Source organism: Oncorhynchus tshawytscha, linkage group LG19 (genome assembly GCF_018296145.1).
Source record: "Oncorhynchus tshawytscha isolate Ot180627B linkage group LG19, Otsh_v2.0, whole genome shotgun sequence".
Taxonomy (NCBI): domain Eukaryota; kingdom Metazoa; phylum Chordata; class Actinopteri; order Salmoniformes; family Salmonidae; genus Oncorhynchus; species Oncorhynchus tshawytscha.
In genome coordinates, this window is record NC_056447.1 from 4,586,060 (window position 1) to 4,601,284 (window position 15,225).

The 15,225-nt window shown below is 42.0% G+C and overlaps 1 protein-coding gene across 1 annotated transcript in view; it reads right to left on the reverse strand.

The window, feature by feature from the left end:
* Positions 1 to 4,874: 4,874 nt before the first annotated feature.
* Positions 4,875 to 15,225, reverse strand: part of LOC112219187 (transcription factor SOX-6) — a 159,363-nt gene continuing 149,012 nt past the window's right edge. The window contains 2 exon segments of the mRNA XM_042301276.1: positions 4,875 to 8,057; positions 9,949 to 10,165. Of these exon segments, the coding sequence (XP_042157210.1) occupies positions 7,754 to 8,057; positions 9,949 to 10,165 (521 nt within the window). The 3' untranslated portion in view covers positions 4,875 to 7,753.

Below are 15,225 nucleotides of genomic sequence, written 5' to 3' on the forward strand. Positions count from 1 at the left end.
ACGCTCTTGGAGAGAGACCAAACCTTCTACTGTAATGACCTCATCAGACGCAAGCTACCTTTTGATGCTTCGTCGGGAAGAGAGAGCCTCTCCAAGAGCATGTTAGCATGACCAAACCTTCTACTGTAATGACCTCATCAGACGCAAGCTACCTTTTGATGCCTCGTCGGGAAGAGAGAGCCTCTCCAAGATGTTTGAAGAGCCTGCCTTTGTAATAATGATTTATAATTATCTTGGTCTGAATCAAAAATTGGTGAGAGGAGAAAAAAAAATGTTTTTTTTTTTTTTAAATAAAAAAGTAAACTGCGCCTTGAGGGTCCATCTTAAGGAGAGTCTTTCATAAGATCACCCAAGAGCAGAGCATGTGATTATGGCACAGTTCCTCTGTAACCTTAAAAGAATAAATGTCAAATCAAAGGCTTTGTAATTAGCAGTTTGTGAGTGTGTCAGTGTTTCTCTCTGGCATTGGGCCATATAAACCCGTGTTAGACGAGAGCAGAACTCATGTCTGCCTTTCCTTTTTGGATGTGATTCATTAGACGATAGTGGATTTGGACTCGAGTGGTGTGTTGTAAATCTCATCACATTTCCAAACGAGGCACCAGGTAAATGAACAACCGGAAATGTCACTCTCGGTCACGTTCATTAGGGCAAGCAACGGAAAATACTGAAAAAACAATGTGCAACAGAAAACACAAATAGCCATTTCTTATTGGTCCCCACCTTTCAGTCCATTTACTTCCGTTTTGGTGCCTAAGGAACACAACCCAGCTCTGTCAAAAGCAAGCTCCTCTAGAACTCTCCCCTAACTGTGTAGTCAGCACAGGAGAGTCCATTGTAGACGCAGAGCAATACATTAAGGTATCAATCGCATCAAACACATGGAACCCACCTTTGACTCTGTTCCATTAATTCCATTCCAGCCATTACAATGTGCCTGTCCTTCTATAACTCCTCAAACCAGCCTCCTCTGATACACACATACAGTACACACACACGCACACATTCACACACACATTTAACCCCACACACTCACACACACACAACTGATCCTTTCTATTTATCTGGTGTACGACAAACTGTGCATCCTATAAAAACATTGGGGGGGAAAAAAGGGAAATATAAATGATCTTGACTTATTTAATGAGATTAAGATGGCAATGGCACAAGTAGGCTCATCTCCTGGGAGCCACAGACACATGCACATGCACACACATAGAGCAGTGTGACAAACTTCCCGGCGCCCCTCATAGAGGGTACAGTCAATTTGGGAATTACAATAGGATTTATTGAGTGAATGTCTGAGACTGTGTACACACCACAGGGTAGTGAGAATGTGTGGCACTGACACACACACACACACCGATATACACACACACGCGCGCGCAAGGACAACTCATGTTGAAGGAAATGAACAATAGGCCACATTTAAATCGGTTCCCAAAATGACATGAATAGTAAGGGGTATTGCCCAATATTATTGGATGGGGACAACATGACACGAATAGAAAGGGGTATTGCCAAATATTATTGGATGGGGACAACATGGATGGGAGACGGTATACAATCTGAATGTATTATATATAACACATCGACTAGGACCGCAGTGGAGCGGGTCAAAATCTTCAAGTTCCTCACCTTGCACATCACTGAGGACCTGAAATGGTCCCTTCACACTGACAGCGTGGTGAAGAAGGTGCAAAAGTGCCTCTTGAACCTCAGGAGGCTGAAGAAATTTGTCACGAACTTATGTAGTTACGAAAGTTCAATCAGTAAGGCTGGTCTGAATGGATTGGCACTTTTCATTCATCTAGTAAACTCATAGAATTCACATTGCGTCCTAGCTCACTCATCAGCGCAGCAGGTATTTACAAGGTAGTGTCTATAACATTAACCCCCAGCGTAGGGCAACCTATCATCAGCATCAGGCTATGAGGCGCATTCTTCGGAGATGAGGCCTACCCCAAACTATTCAATACAATTACATATTTTATTTTGTCTCTGTTGTCATTCAGATAAGCCTGTACTCGATTGAATTACAGATGCCCCATCGAGAGCATCCTGTCAGAGTAATCGGGAGCACACCGCATGCCCTCCGGGACATCTACAGAACCCGTTGTCACAGGAAGGCCAAGAAGATCATCAAGGACCTCGCCATCTTGCAGTTCTTGACATAAACCGGTGTGCCTGGCACCTACTACTATACCCTGTTCGAAGGCACTTGGATAGCCCTCACCCTCTGAATAGCACACATACACAATCAACTGTCTCAAGACTTACGAATCCTTCTTTAACCTGTCTTCTCCCTTTCATTTACACTGTTTGAAGTTAATGTAAAAAGTGACATGAATAATGGATTATAGCTTTCACCTGGATTCACCTGGTCATTCTATGTCAGTGGTCACCAACCGAAGATCGACTGATCGATCTCCAAAGCATTCATAGTCGATCACCAAACATTTTTGTAAAAAACCAAGCGATAAAGCCTATTTTGGCGGTATTCAGCAGCCCTAGTGCCATGAAGATAAAGTGTACATATTTTTAACCATTTCATATGTCTGAAGGTAGAACTCCGCCTACCTGGCAGGCCCAGAGAGAAAATCAACAGCACCTATAGGTCTACCGCTGGCCAATCAGATAGCACAGTTTCCTCGAGCTATAGACTATAAAAAAGAAGCCTCAAACGCATAGCAAAGTTGACACTGTGAGATTTCAAAACTTTTAAAACCACGACTAGAGAGAGACTCAACGAATACAGCAAAGAGTTGCTGTTTTCATGAGTAAGTTCATGTTTAAGTTGTTTTTCAGACCTGTTCAACACCGTTCATCACTTTTATAAGCCATAAAACATGCGTTCTCCATACTTCCACTCACGCTACAACCAGCTGTAATGAATGAGTATAGCAAAGTTTTCCCGACAAGCTTGCGTTGTTATTATTAGAGGCTTGTGTCTTCTTTTTTTAAATCGAGGAATATCTCACTTTCTCTGGTCATTGGAGTAACAACATGAATTGGTGCATGAGGCAGAATTAATGCGGTGAGACCTCAGTTTTGCCATCAGCTGGAAGACAGCCTCCCCTTTTCTCAGCAGAGGGAAGGAGGACGGAGGGGCGGTGAGTCGGGTGACAGGCAGCCCTACCGCTGCTCCCTCCCTCCCCTCAGACTGACCATCAGATGCCATCTGTCCAGTAACGGTAAACAAAAGACAATTATTATGCTCACTCAGCCTTACAAGTAATCAAAAAAGTATTTATTACCAGTGTGATCATACACCATTTAAAAAAATATATATGTAATTCCCAAATTATCTGAGAACAACAACATTGGCAGGGTCTATAGTTTACAGACGTGTTTTAATTGGTTAGTGTTGTTTGAGTGATGTTTAAAAAAAATCTGAGCGGTAGATCCCGGCTTGCATTTTGACTCAGAAAGTGATCTTGACTCAGAGAAGGTTGGTGACCACTGGTCCACGTCATGGAAAGAGCCGGTGTTCTTAATGTTTTGTACACTCAGTGTACATACAGGACATATTTATACTGAACTAAAATATATATACGCATCATGAAACAATTTCAACGATTTTACTGAGTTACAGTTCATATAAGAAAATCAGTCAATTTAAATAAATTCAATAGGCCCTAATCTATGGATTTCACATGACTGGGCAGGGGCACAGCCATGGGTGGGCCTGGGAGGAGATAGGCCCACCCACTTGGGAGCCAGGGCCACCCACTAGGGAGCCAGGCCCAGCCAATCAGAATGAGTTTTTCCCCACAAAAGGGCTTTATTACAGACAGATATACTCCTCAGTTTCATTAGCTGTCCTGGTGGTTGGTCTCAGACGATCCCGCAGGTGATCAAGCCGGGATGTGGAGGTCCTGGGATGGTGTAGTTACACGTGGTCTGTGGCTGTGAGGCCAGTTGGACGTACTGACAAATTCTCTAAAAACGACGTTGGATGTGGCTTATGGTAGAGAAATGAACATTCAATTATCTGGCAACAGCTCTGGTGGACATTCCTGCAGCCAGCATGCCAATTGCACAATCCTTTGAGACTAGAGATATCCGTGGCATTATGTCGTGTGACCACACTGCACATTTTAGAGTGTCTTTTATTGACCCCAGCACAAGGTTCACCTGTGTATTGATCATTCTGTTTAATCAGTGCATTGTTAGGAGCTAGTAACATAAGCATTTCGCTGCACCTGCTATAACATCTGCTAAACTGTGTACGCAACCAATAGCCTTTTATTTGACATATTTCTGCAGGACCACTAGGGAAAAAACACCCGTTTTGAAGGCGGTTCTTCTGCGGAAATCCCCATTTAACCACTGGGAATAATAGCTCAATATTATTGTTGAGAAAACACATTTTAAATCAATAAATATCTAACATTTTCTCTAACCTCAAATGTATACATTCTGCTCGTTTATTTCTCACTCAACCAAAAAAAAGCAAAATATCTTTTATATGGCCAGTTAATTACTCCAAAATGTCATTGTACGCTTGTACGTATGTACGCTTGGCCTGGCCTCGAGCATTACTATAGAAAGCATCTTGCTGCAACTAACTTCCTTCTCTGTGTGTGTCTACTTACTTTACTTGTTTCTATCAGCTTGGTATTAGTCTCTTGTTGAGGATACTCTGTTAGTGTTATAAGCACTAATAAACAAACTTTACTTGTTTCTATCAGCTTGGTATTAGTCTCTTGTTGAGGATACTCTGTTAGTGTTATAAGCACTAATAAACAAACTTTACTTGTTTCTATCAGCTTGGTATTAGTCTCTTGTTGAGGATACTCTGTTAGTGTTATAAGCACTAATAAACAAACAGATATAATAAGATTTGATAAACAATTCATACATGTCAGTGATGAATTTGTAAGGAAATCTGTCTTTATTTCTTTCTCTGATTGTCTTTCTCACAAAGTTGTACTGACACTTTTACACCAGCTAATAAATACAATGAAATGTTAAAAAAATGACGTCTGCTTCTGTAGGTCGAAACAGACCGGTGGTCTGAGTGACCTTTGGACTTGTGTCAAAAGGGCAAAGCACCTCAGGCAGCACTGGAGTTAAAACAATGACTTCTGCATAAATATATATTTTTTTAAATGCTACTAAACTGGAAATGTGAGGTTTTCCTCTCAAGTCAAAACAGGTGACTTTTTTCGTTTGTCAGAATTTTGTCGTTTTTTTTAAACGACAACTTCACATTAGGCTGAGAAGAGAACATTCATATCCAGTGCGTGTGATGCTTAGAACACTGGGAACAATATCTACGCACGAGGCAAGCGGTATAACTCTCCTTTTTGTGGTAATGCAAGTTCGATCAAACTTCAATCCCCCCCAAAAAACGTGTTTTTTCTTCTTCTACCAACCTGCAAAAATGTCGTTCAACATGGTCATAAAGAGTTACAAATCACATACAAATCAACCAGCAAACAGAGTAACACAAACCCTAAAATAGAGCTTGTAAAAGTAGACATATTTGCAAAGTGGAGGATTCTGAAAATAGGACTTTTATGGGTACGTTTTAAATTGACTTTAAATATCCGTTTCAAAATATACATGTACCTTTTGAAATGCTCGAGGTTATATTGACCCACGTTTGAGTTTTTTTGACAACGTACCAATTTGACAAAAAAACATTGGTCTGTATTTTGATAACCACCTCTTGACGTCAACATTGTAAACTTATCAATTCACAGAAACAAAATCTGATCTTCTGTACCTCGGTATAACGCAAGTAAAGAAAATGTACATTTTAAACCCCTAAATATATGGTGTCCCTACTATCGAAATGACTGTCTGGACCGCTCCTCTGCGTTTTCCTGTCATTCGGAATGACCATAGAACTAAGAGTCTAACTTTAAGACTTATTGTGCCTATTAAGATGTACTGTGTCATTAACAACATTTGCTGAGTCTGTATAACACATGTTATACTCACAAACTCTACACACAAACTTGAGCCAGGAAAAAGTCCAACCTAAAAAGCCACTCAAGCTGAAAGTCAATGTACTGTAACAGTGTACCAAAACAACTCATTTGATCATTTTTGGCCTCTATGCATTATGGGTGAATTAAAGTGGACGTTCAGGATTTTACAACTTGATGTTAGATGGTTCCTCACCTTGAACATAGTCTATGGGCCAGAGTAAACATGTAAAACATGGTTAAGGTTTTCTATAAACAGCCAATACAAACCTTCGTTGTAAAATCATGAACGACCCCTTTAACATCCCGTAGAAGATGTGGGCTAAGAAAAGAGAGGGGATGGTACTTGGGGCTAAACATCCCCAGATTGATACTCTCTACGATGAATCTCTCTACTGGTCTGTGTCATTGCCAGAGGTGGTGCCAGAGATGACAGATCCTGAGGAATCCTGAGGCATTGCGTTTGGCGATGAGTGAGGGGTTGTTTACTGGGTTGTGCAAAGGAAAACGTCATTTGGTACCTAATCAACATGACCCTGTAGCGCACCACAAGGTGTCCTAGAGCGCTGGGCCATGGTCTGAGGGGGAGGGGGGGTCAGGGAGATTCTTCCTAATATGGACACATCAGCAATAAAAAAAAAATTATAAGACATTTTGCAGCATCAAAATTAAGACTAGAATATTTTAGAGGGATGTGAATGTAGGTTTGGCACATTTCAAGAAAAACTGTACAATATCTAAAAATTAAAAAATATATAATAATAATATTAATAATAATAATAAAAGGGATTTTTTTTCTTCCCTGTTTCGTTGTCAGTCTGAAAAGTCCTACCATTCTCTCATATGAAATCACAAACACATTCACAAGCTGACACAGCATACCTGAGCAAGGATATAAAACCCCATCATAAACAGTAATGTAACATATTGTAGGCATTTTTCGAGAAAGGTGTAGGGGTACTGTACTCATGAGAAATAATCAAACTACAAGAGCTAAGGATTTTACATTACCTTTCACATTTTCAAGTCCTGACAATCCAAGGTTTTACAGGCAAGTAACCTATCAAGGAACATGTCCTGACAATCCAAGGTTTTAACCAATCAAGGAACATGTCCTGACAATCCAAGGTTTTAACCAATCAAGGAACATGTCCTGACAATCCAAGGTTTTAACCAATCAAGGAACATGTCCATGGAAATCAAATTTGAAAACACAACAAAAAAACATCATCACACTTAAAATAAACATTTAAGACTGACCGCTGTCGAAGACCAATTCCTGATGTTTTAGTCAAATCCATGCATGCTCCTATTGAAAAAAATACACACGCGGGAAATGTGTAGGCTATCTCTTTGTTCTTTAATCTCATTCTCTTCTCATCGACCTCTTACTGACTCTTACTTGCTCTTGTCCATGTTGCATTGTAATTGCCGTGTGAGTATGTTCACTGTCTTTCTGGTAGATTGTCTGGAGGTTGTCTGGAGGTTGTCTTTGCCCAATCCCTCTGTATGGGATTGTTTCCGAGACGTTTGCGCATGCTAAAAAGAAGCACTCTCGTCTAAAAAGGTATTTGTTGAGCAACGTGCTCTGTGAGATCTGAGCATGTTTAGTTTATGTCACTTCCTGTCGAGAGTCAATCTGAGCATGCTCAGTCTGTGGTGCATCGTATCCCGGACGGAGCTGCTTCGAGCACATGCTCAGCTCCCGTCGTACTGTTGAAAAGTTGTTCTGCTCAGAACTCTGTCTCTGTCATATTGTCCCGCTTTAAAAAAAAAAAAGTTCCAAAAAAGATCAGAGGTTCTTCTGAGCATGCTCAGTTGGCGCCGACAGGCTCCCGTGCCTCATGGCCACTGCTGTAGTCCGATTTGTCCTCAAAGTCTTCATACATGTCTATCTCGTCCTCTCCGATGACCGGGTGATCGCCGGTCACCATGGCGACCGGCTTGGGCTTGACCACGCCGAACGTGCTCTGGGTGGCGGGGATGGCGGGCTCGGGGCTGGCCGAGGCGCTGGAGCAGTCCGACGTCAGGTGCGGTGAGGGCGTGGCTGTCGCTATGGCGATGGCAGCCGGGTAGAGGCCGCCGGCACTGTTGCTGATGGGGATCTGAGGCTGTGGCCTGGGGGTAGGTGGAGAGAGAGAGAGAGGGAGAGGGAGAGAGAGAGAAAGAAAGAGGGAGAGAGAGAGTGAGAAGTGGAGAGCAAGAGAAGGAGAGTGAGGGAGCGTGTAAGAGAGACAGAGGGTGTTTTACAAAAACAGATTCATTCTTTCCTGGCCTGCTTTTGAACAGCTATTTAGAACAAGTTGAACGGTAGCTAACTCTTGTCTTTCGGAAAAACCTTAACACAGAGCTTTTGCCAGCACACAGTAGCCCTGTCAATGCTAAATAGCCTCTTGGGTAATGGATGGAATGAAGGTAAACACATATCACTCAAGCCCTCTGCCCTCAAATGAAGCACATAAACCAAGAAAATTGATGTCAGTTTCCTCATCTAACAGTTCACCCCTTCTAGAAATAATTACCGCAGAGAACCTCTGACAAACTCATTTTCACATTAAACTGCTTAAAAACGACCCTGTTTCATTATACGGAGCCGGGTCAAAATTGGTCATACCTCAATTTATAGCTCCCCCCCCAGTTATTTGATTCAGTCCTGAGTGAAACTCCAGCCGCTATGGCGAATCAGGCTTTTCTTCCGCTTGACCACACACACTAAATTACAGAGTTAAACCTGTGACGTCTGCCCTGTACCGCCTCTCTCTCTCTCTCTCTCTCTCTCAAACATCTGCTAGTATGATTTCTGTGTCATATTTCTACCGCCCGCAAAGCGCCTGCCATTGTCCTAATTTAATAAATGACAACTATTAAAAATCGCTCCAATTCAAAGCAGTGCCCCTGGTAAATCCATTAAAACGTGTCCTGTCGTGATGACTTTAATCACATCTATGCCTCTTTTCTATTAGGACCCAGCCACTGGCTTCGGCTGAATCCCAAAAGGCACCGTATTCCCTATAATAGTGCACTACTTTTAACCAAGGCCCATAGTGCTATGATAAAGGGACCTTGTTATCTCTAAACTAGTAGTTTGGATTACAAATTCAGCCTATAGCTCAGCACTATTACTCGAAGGGAAATACTGGGTGCGCGGAGAATTAGCCAATAACAAAGAACAACTTCCCCTTAACAAAATGATTAGGAGCAGTCGATTCAAGTATCCCAATCCAAAAATGGGAGCCGTCCATGACAAAAATATTGAAGAGATAGTTGACCCCAGGATCAGTTTCCTTATCTCTATTAGCTTAGTATTAAAGTTTAAATTAAATTAAACTACTTCAAAATGTTTTTAATTAAGTATGTTAAAAATCTGTTTTTCCGTGTCTGCAGGGCGCAACCCCAAAAACAGAATGATGTCGGTGTATACCGGTCACAAAAAATATACAAGACAAGTAATGGTTGGTTGGCCAGCTCAGTCAATGAGGCAACGTGACGTCACGCTATATGAGGAAATAGCATTGTTTTATTTAATGTGATGTTTTTGAAGTGTTTTTTTAAAGTATAGGATGAGTCAGCCACATTATTTGGGTATGAGATAACGGAATATGAACCTTTAAAAGGGATATTTTCACTGAACAGTTACTTTAATAAAGGGTGACTACTCCAAAATCAAAGTTTGTCAGATGTTTTCTGACCTCAAAAGTAAAGTTAAGATGATCCACGTACCACATCACCGGTTGTGTATGTCCAGCTATATCCAAATGAATGAAAAATATCTCTTTGTTCTGGACATGGTGCTTATCTCTTCCATTTATTATGGATTGTGGCGTAAAGCCTAATCTACAAAACAAATGGCCTGGGACATGGACTTACCTCAACAGAAGACCACTTTTGAGGTTTGAAAACACAAGCTTAGATTTTGGAGTGTAATGTCCCTTTAAGAATACTAACAGTTAGCCTAGTTAGCCTAAAGACCGCACAACAGCAGATCAGTAGAGTGTCTCTCTCTTCTTACCCCACACTGAAGAACTGCCTCATCTCCTGACGCCGCGAGCGCATCATCTGCTTGTACTCGCCAATGCGTAGCTTCTTGCCGTCGATGATGCAGGTCCTCTTGGGCCGGGGCTTGTACTTGTAGTTGGGGTACTTCTCCAGGTGGATCTTACTGAGATGGGCCTGTTCCTCGTAGTATGGCTGCTTCTCCTGGTTGGTCATGGACTTCCAGCGAGAGCCTACACACGGATAGCGGGACACACACACACACACAGCAAGAGTCAGGGTTGGAACCCAAACTACAGCGTAAGGACACACAAACACACACACACACACCCACACATGCACACACACACACACACACACACACTGAAGGACACTATTAGGGTATTGGTGTTCGTAGAGAGTATTGGAGTTGGTGTTCGTAGAGAGTATTGGAGTTGGTGTTCGTAGAGAGTATTGGAGTTGGTGTTCGTAGAGAGTATTGGAGTTGGTGTTCGTAGAGAGTATTGGAGTTGGTGTTCGTAGAGAGTATTGGAGTTGGTGTTCGTAGAGAGTATTGGAGTTGGTGTTCGTAGAGAGTATTGGAGTTGGTGTTCGTAGAGAGTATTGGAGTTGGTGTTCGTAGAGAGTATTGGAGTTGGTGTTCGTAGAGAGTATTGGAGTTGGTGTTCGTAGAGTGTATTGGAGTTGGTGTTCGTAGAGAGTATTGGAGTTGGTGTTCGTAGAGAGTATTGGAGTTGGTGTTCAAAGAGTGTATAGGAGTTGGTGTTCGTAGAGAGTATTGGAGTTGGTGTTCGTAGAGAGTATTGGAGTTGGTGTTCAAAGAGTGTATAGGAGTTGGTGTTCGTAGAGAGTATTGGAGTTGGTGTTCGTAGAGAGTATTGGAGTTGGTGTTCGTAGAGAGTATTGGAGTTGGTGTTCGTAGAGAGTATTGGAGTTGGTGTTCGTAGAGAGTATTGGAGTTGGTGTTCGTAGAGAGTATTGGAGTTGGTGTTCGTAGAGAGTATTGGAGTTGGTGTTCGTAGAGTGTATTGGAGTTGGTGTTCGTAGAGAGTATTGGAGTTGGTGTTCGTAGAGAGTATTGGAGTTGGTGTTCAAAGAGTGTATAGGAGTTGGTGTTCGTAGAGAGTATTGGAGTTGGTGTTCATAGAGAGTATTGGAGTTGGTGTTCAAAGAGTGTATAGGAGTTGGTGTTCGTAGAGAGTATTGGAGTTGGTGTTCGTAGAGAGTATTGGAGTTGGTGTTCAAAGAGTGTATAGGAGTTGGTGTTCGTAGAGAGTATTGGAGTTGGTGTTCGTAGAGAGTATAGGAGTTGGTGTTCGTAGAGAGTATTGGAGTTGGTGTTCGTAGAGAGTATTGGAGTTGGTGTTCGTAGAGAGTATTGGAGTTGGTGTTCGTAGAGAGTATTGGAGTTGGTGTTCGTAGAGTGTATTGGAGTTGGTGTTCGTAGAGAGTATTGGAGTTGGTGTTCGTAGAGAGTATTGGAGTTGGTGTTCAAAGAGTGTATAGGAGTTGGTGTTCGTAGAGAGTATTGGAGTTGGTGTTCATAGAGAGTATTGGAGTTGGTGTTCAAAGAGTGTATAGGAGTTGGTGTTCGTAGAGAGTATTGGAGTTGGTGTTCGTAGAGAGTATTGGAGTTGGTGTTCAAAGAGTGTATAGGAGTTGGTGTTCGTAGAGAGTATTGGAGTTGGTGTTCGTAGAGAGTATTGGAGTTGGTGTTCAAAGAGTGTATAGGAGTCAAAGTTTTGTCAAGTATAGTCCTGTAACTAGAAATCTTTTGACAGTTTAGTGGATTACAACGTTCTGTAAATTGGTTGTTTATGTTCTTCTAATAATAACAGTTACATATCGCAATGTCATTTTTGGACGATATTATATAGATATTTGACGATATAGATTTTTTGTTTAAACTAGCGTTAGACAGCTGTACCCGCGCCAAAACTGGTATTTTTCACCCTATAGCTTGTTCTTTCATTTTCTTTTTAAATAGTGAGACAAAATTTGTTCCCCACATTTAGTTCCCCGACTGATCAAAACAAATGTTCTCCTGCTCTCTCTCGTCCCTCTGCAGCAGACATATTGTGAGCAATATGTTTGGAACATCAAATCGCAATAAAATCGCAGTTTCGAATCGCAATCCATATAGAATAATGAGAATCGCAATACAGACCATGATAATATAGAATCATGATAATATTGTATTGTGAGGTCCCTGGTAATTCCCACCCCTATCTTATCATGTGGTTCAATTAGCCATTGAACCGTACGTGTCAGCGCTTCCACTGCACAAAATTTATGCCGTCTTACTTCTATCATAGCAGGAAATCTCTTCAAGTAGGAACTTGTAATAAGAGAGAGACTACTGGTGCATCTACATTGTTGAAGGGTGCTTGAAAACAGGGATCTGTCCCACTTTAGGATCCCTGATACAGTTTACTATAAGCACCCAGCGACGGAACAAGTGGAAAGGACCGTTACCGCAGGAATGGAGCACATCTGCGTGGCTTTCTGATAACCCATTATACACACACACACCACAGCTTGGACACACACAGGGAGGAATCCAGGACCTGTGTCCCAACGGACACCCTATTCCCTATTTGGTGCACTACTTTGTCCTGGGGTGTGGTCAAAAGTAGTGCCCTATTTATGGAAAAGGGTGCCAATTGGGGCGCATGCTCAGGACTCTGTTTACCGACGTTTATCGAGACTCCCTTCTTTTTCAACGAAGGAAACAGTGAAGACACTTTTTTTTTAAAGGACTAAAGCGGCCGCATCGTGTCCCTCGTCTCCAGCTGTGTTATTGTGTTTGGGCAGCACACACTCCATCGTCTCCTGATTGCCTCTCAGGTCTGGCATTTCCCTGGTGTCATCACAAACAAACCGCTAACTAAGTAAATATCCGGAATGTTTGGTCTCCACCGGATAGGTGGAAGTGATAGATGACCTCTGACCCTTTCAATTTGATTCCAACTTTGAGTGATGAAGTTTGAGCTATCCAATGCTTCGGAACCCTCAACTCTGGACCTCGAAGCCAGTTCCACTGCACTTTGTCATCGTTGCCCTCCTAATCAGGGACGGATTTAGACCTGGGACAGCAGGTGGGTACAATTAATTAGCAGGCTCCGGATCTCATAGGGTCAGTATACTCCTGCTTTAGAATGATAACTTCAGTGATGTTGAACAATGGTCTATGTTTACGACGGATGAGCAAAGTGCAAAGATGTTATTTCTTGAATACAGCGTTTAGTTTGCCTCAATTCATTCAGCGACTAAAGTCATTTCACACCGTTTGCTCAAAAGCCTATTTTGGCCTCGTGGGTCGGCGACCCTTAGCACTGGAAGTTACATTTTTTATCCACACACAAAAAAAATGAAAGGTGTTGAGGGAGCCCTTTCCAAGCAAAATCTTATATTCACGGATAGCAGTCTGATCAATTTACCACAAGATCTGACGTTCAGGGTCACAGAGCAGTGGACGTCTGGTGAAGTCGCAGGGAGAATCGAATCTCAAGGAGTGATTTTACTTTTTGATTTAAAAAAAACTCTAAAATGCTATTTGGAGAACAGCTAAAACATCATTATTGCACACACAGTGAGTCCACGCAACTTATGTGACTTGTTAAAACACATTTTTACTCCTGAACTTATTTAAGCTTAAATAGTGATTGACTCAAGACATTACAGCTCTTCATTTTTCATTCATTTGTAAAAAAATATATATATATTTTTAAATACATCTAAAAACAAAATTCCACCTTGACATTACGGGGTATTGTGTGTAGGCCAGTGACAAGACATATTTTTTTATTTAAAAATTCAGGCTATAACACAACAGAATGTGGACTAAGTCAAGGGGTGTGAATCCCAGTATCAATGCTAGTATCAACACAAGAAGCACTTTTCCCTACACATATCCATCACTCCAGTCAGTCTCACAGCAGAGGATGTGTGTGTGTGTGAGAGAGAGAGAGTTATATGGGTGTGTGTGAGAGAGAGAGTTATATGGGTGTGTGTGAGAGAGAGAGAGTTATATGGGTGTGTGTGAGTTCTATACAGATGTTATTTATTCTAATATGAATGATTAAATAAGATCAGATTGATCGATTGGTAGTTGACCGATTTATAATACTTTGAATACATCATTGAACGTTTAGGGGGTGGGGGGGGCACATCCAGTTTCTGTTTCATACGGCAGTTTTAAATGAGGCACACACCCTCTTAGGACATTATCTACAGTGCCTTCGAAAAGTATTCAGACCCCTGGACAGAAATACCTTATTTACATAAGTATTCAGAGCCTTTGCTATGAGGCTCAAAACTGAGCTCATGTGCATCCTGTCTCCATTGATCATCCTTGAGATGTTTCTACAACTTGATTGGAGTCCACCTGTGGTAAATTCAACTGATTGGACATGATTTGGAAAGACACACACCTGTCCATATAAGGTCCTACAGTTGACAGTGCATGTCAGAGCAGAAACTAAGCCATGAGGTCGAAGGAATTCTCTGTAGAGCTCTGAGACAGGATTGTGTCGAGGCACAGATCTGGGGAAGGGTACCAAAACATTTCTGCAGCATTGAAGGTCCCCAAGAACACAGTGGCCTCCATCATTCTTAAATGGTAGAAGTTTGGAACCACCAAGACTCTTCCTAGAGCTTGCCGCCCAAATCCATGAAGGGAAGGAACTAGTGGGACGCAGCCTGAGTATTTGTTAACTGTACATCATCCACTATCACAAGGCCTTCTGGAAAGATTTGAAATGTTTTCACACTCAAAACCGCTTAAATCAAATCTAATTTTATTTGTCACATGCGCCGAATACAGCAAGTGTAGACTTTACCGTGAAATGCTGACTTACAAGCCCTTAACCGACAGTGCAGTTCAAGAAGAAGAAAATATTTACCAAGTAGACTAAAATAAAAAGTAATTATAAAAGTAACACAATAAGAATAAGAATAATGAGGCTATATACAGGGGGCACCGGTACCGAGTCAGTGTGCGAGGTTACAGGTTAGTTGAGGTAATCTGTACATGTAGGTGGGGGCGAAGTGACAATGCGTAGGGTAACAAACAAACAGCGAGTGTACAAAAGGGAGGGGTGTCAATGTAATTGCGATCTGGTACCGCTTGCCGTGCGGTAGCAGGGAAAACAGTCTATACCTTGGGTGACTGGAGTCTGACAATTTTATGGGCTTTCCTCTGACACCGCCTATACTATAGGTCCTGGATGGCAGGAAGCTTGGCCCCAGTGATGTACTGGGCCGTTCGCACTACCCTCTGTTAGCGCCTTAT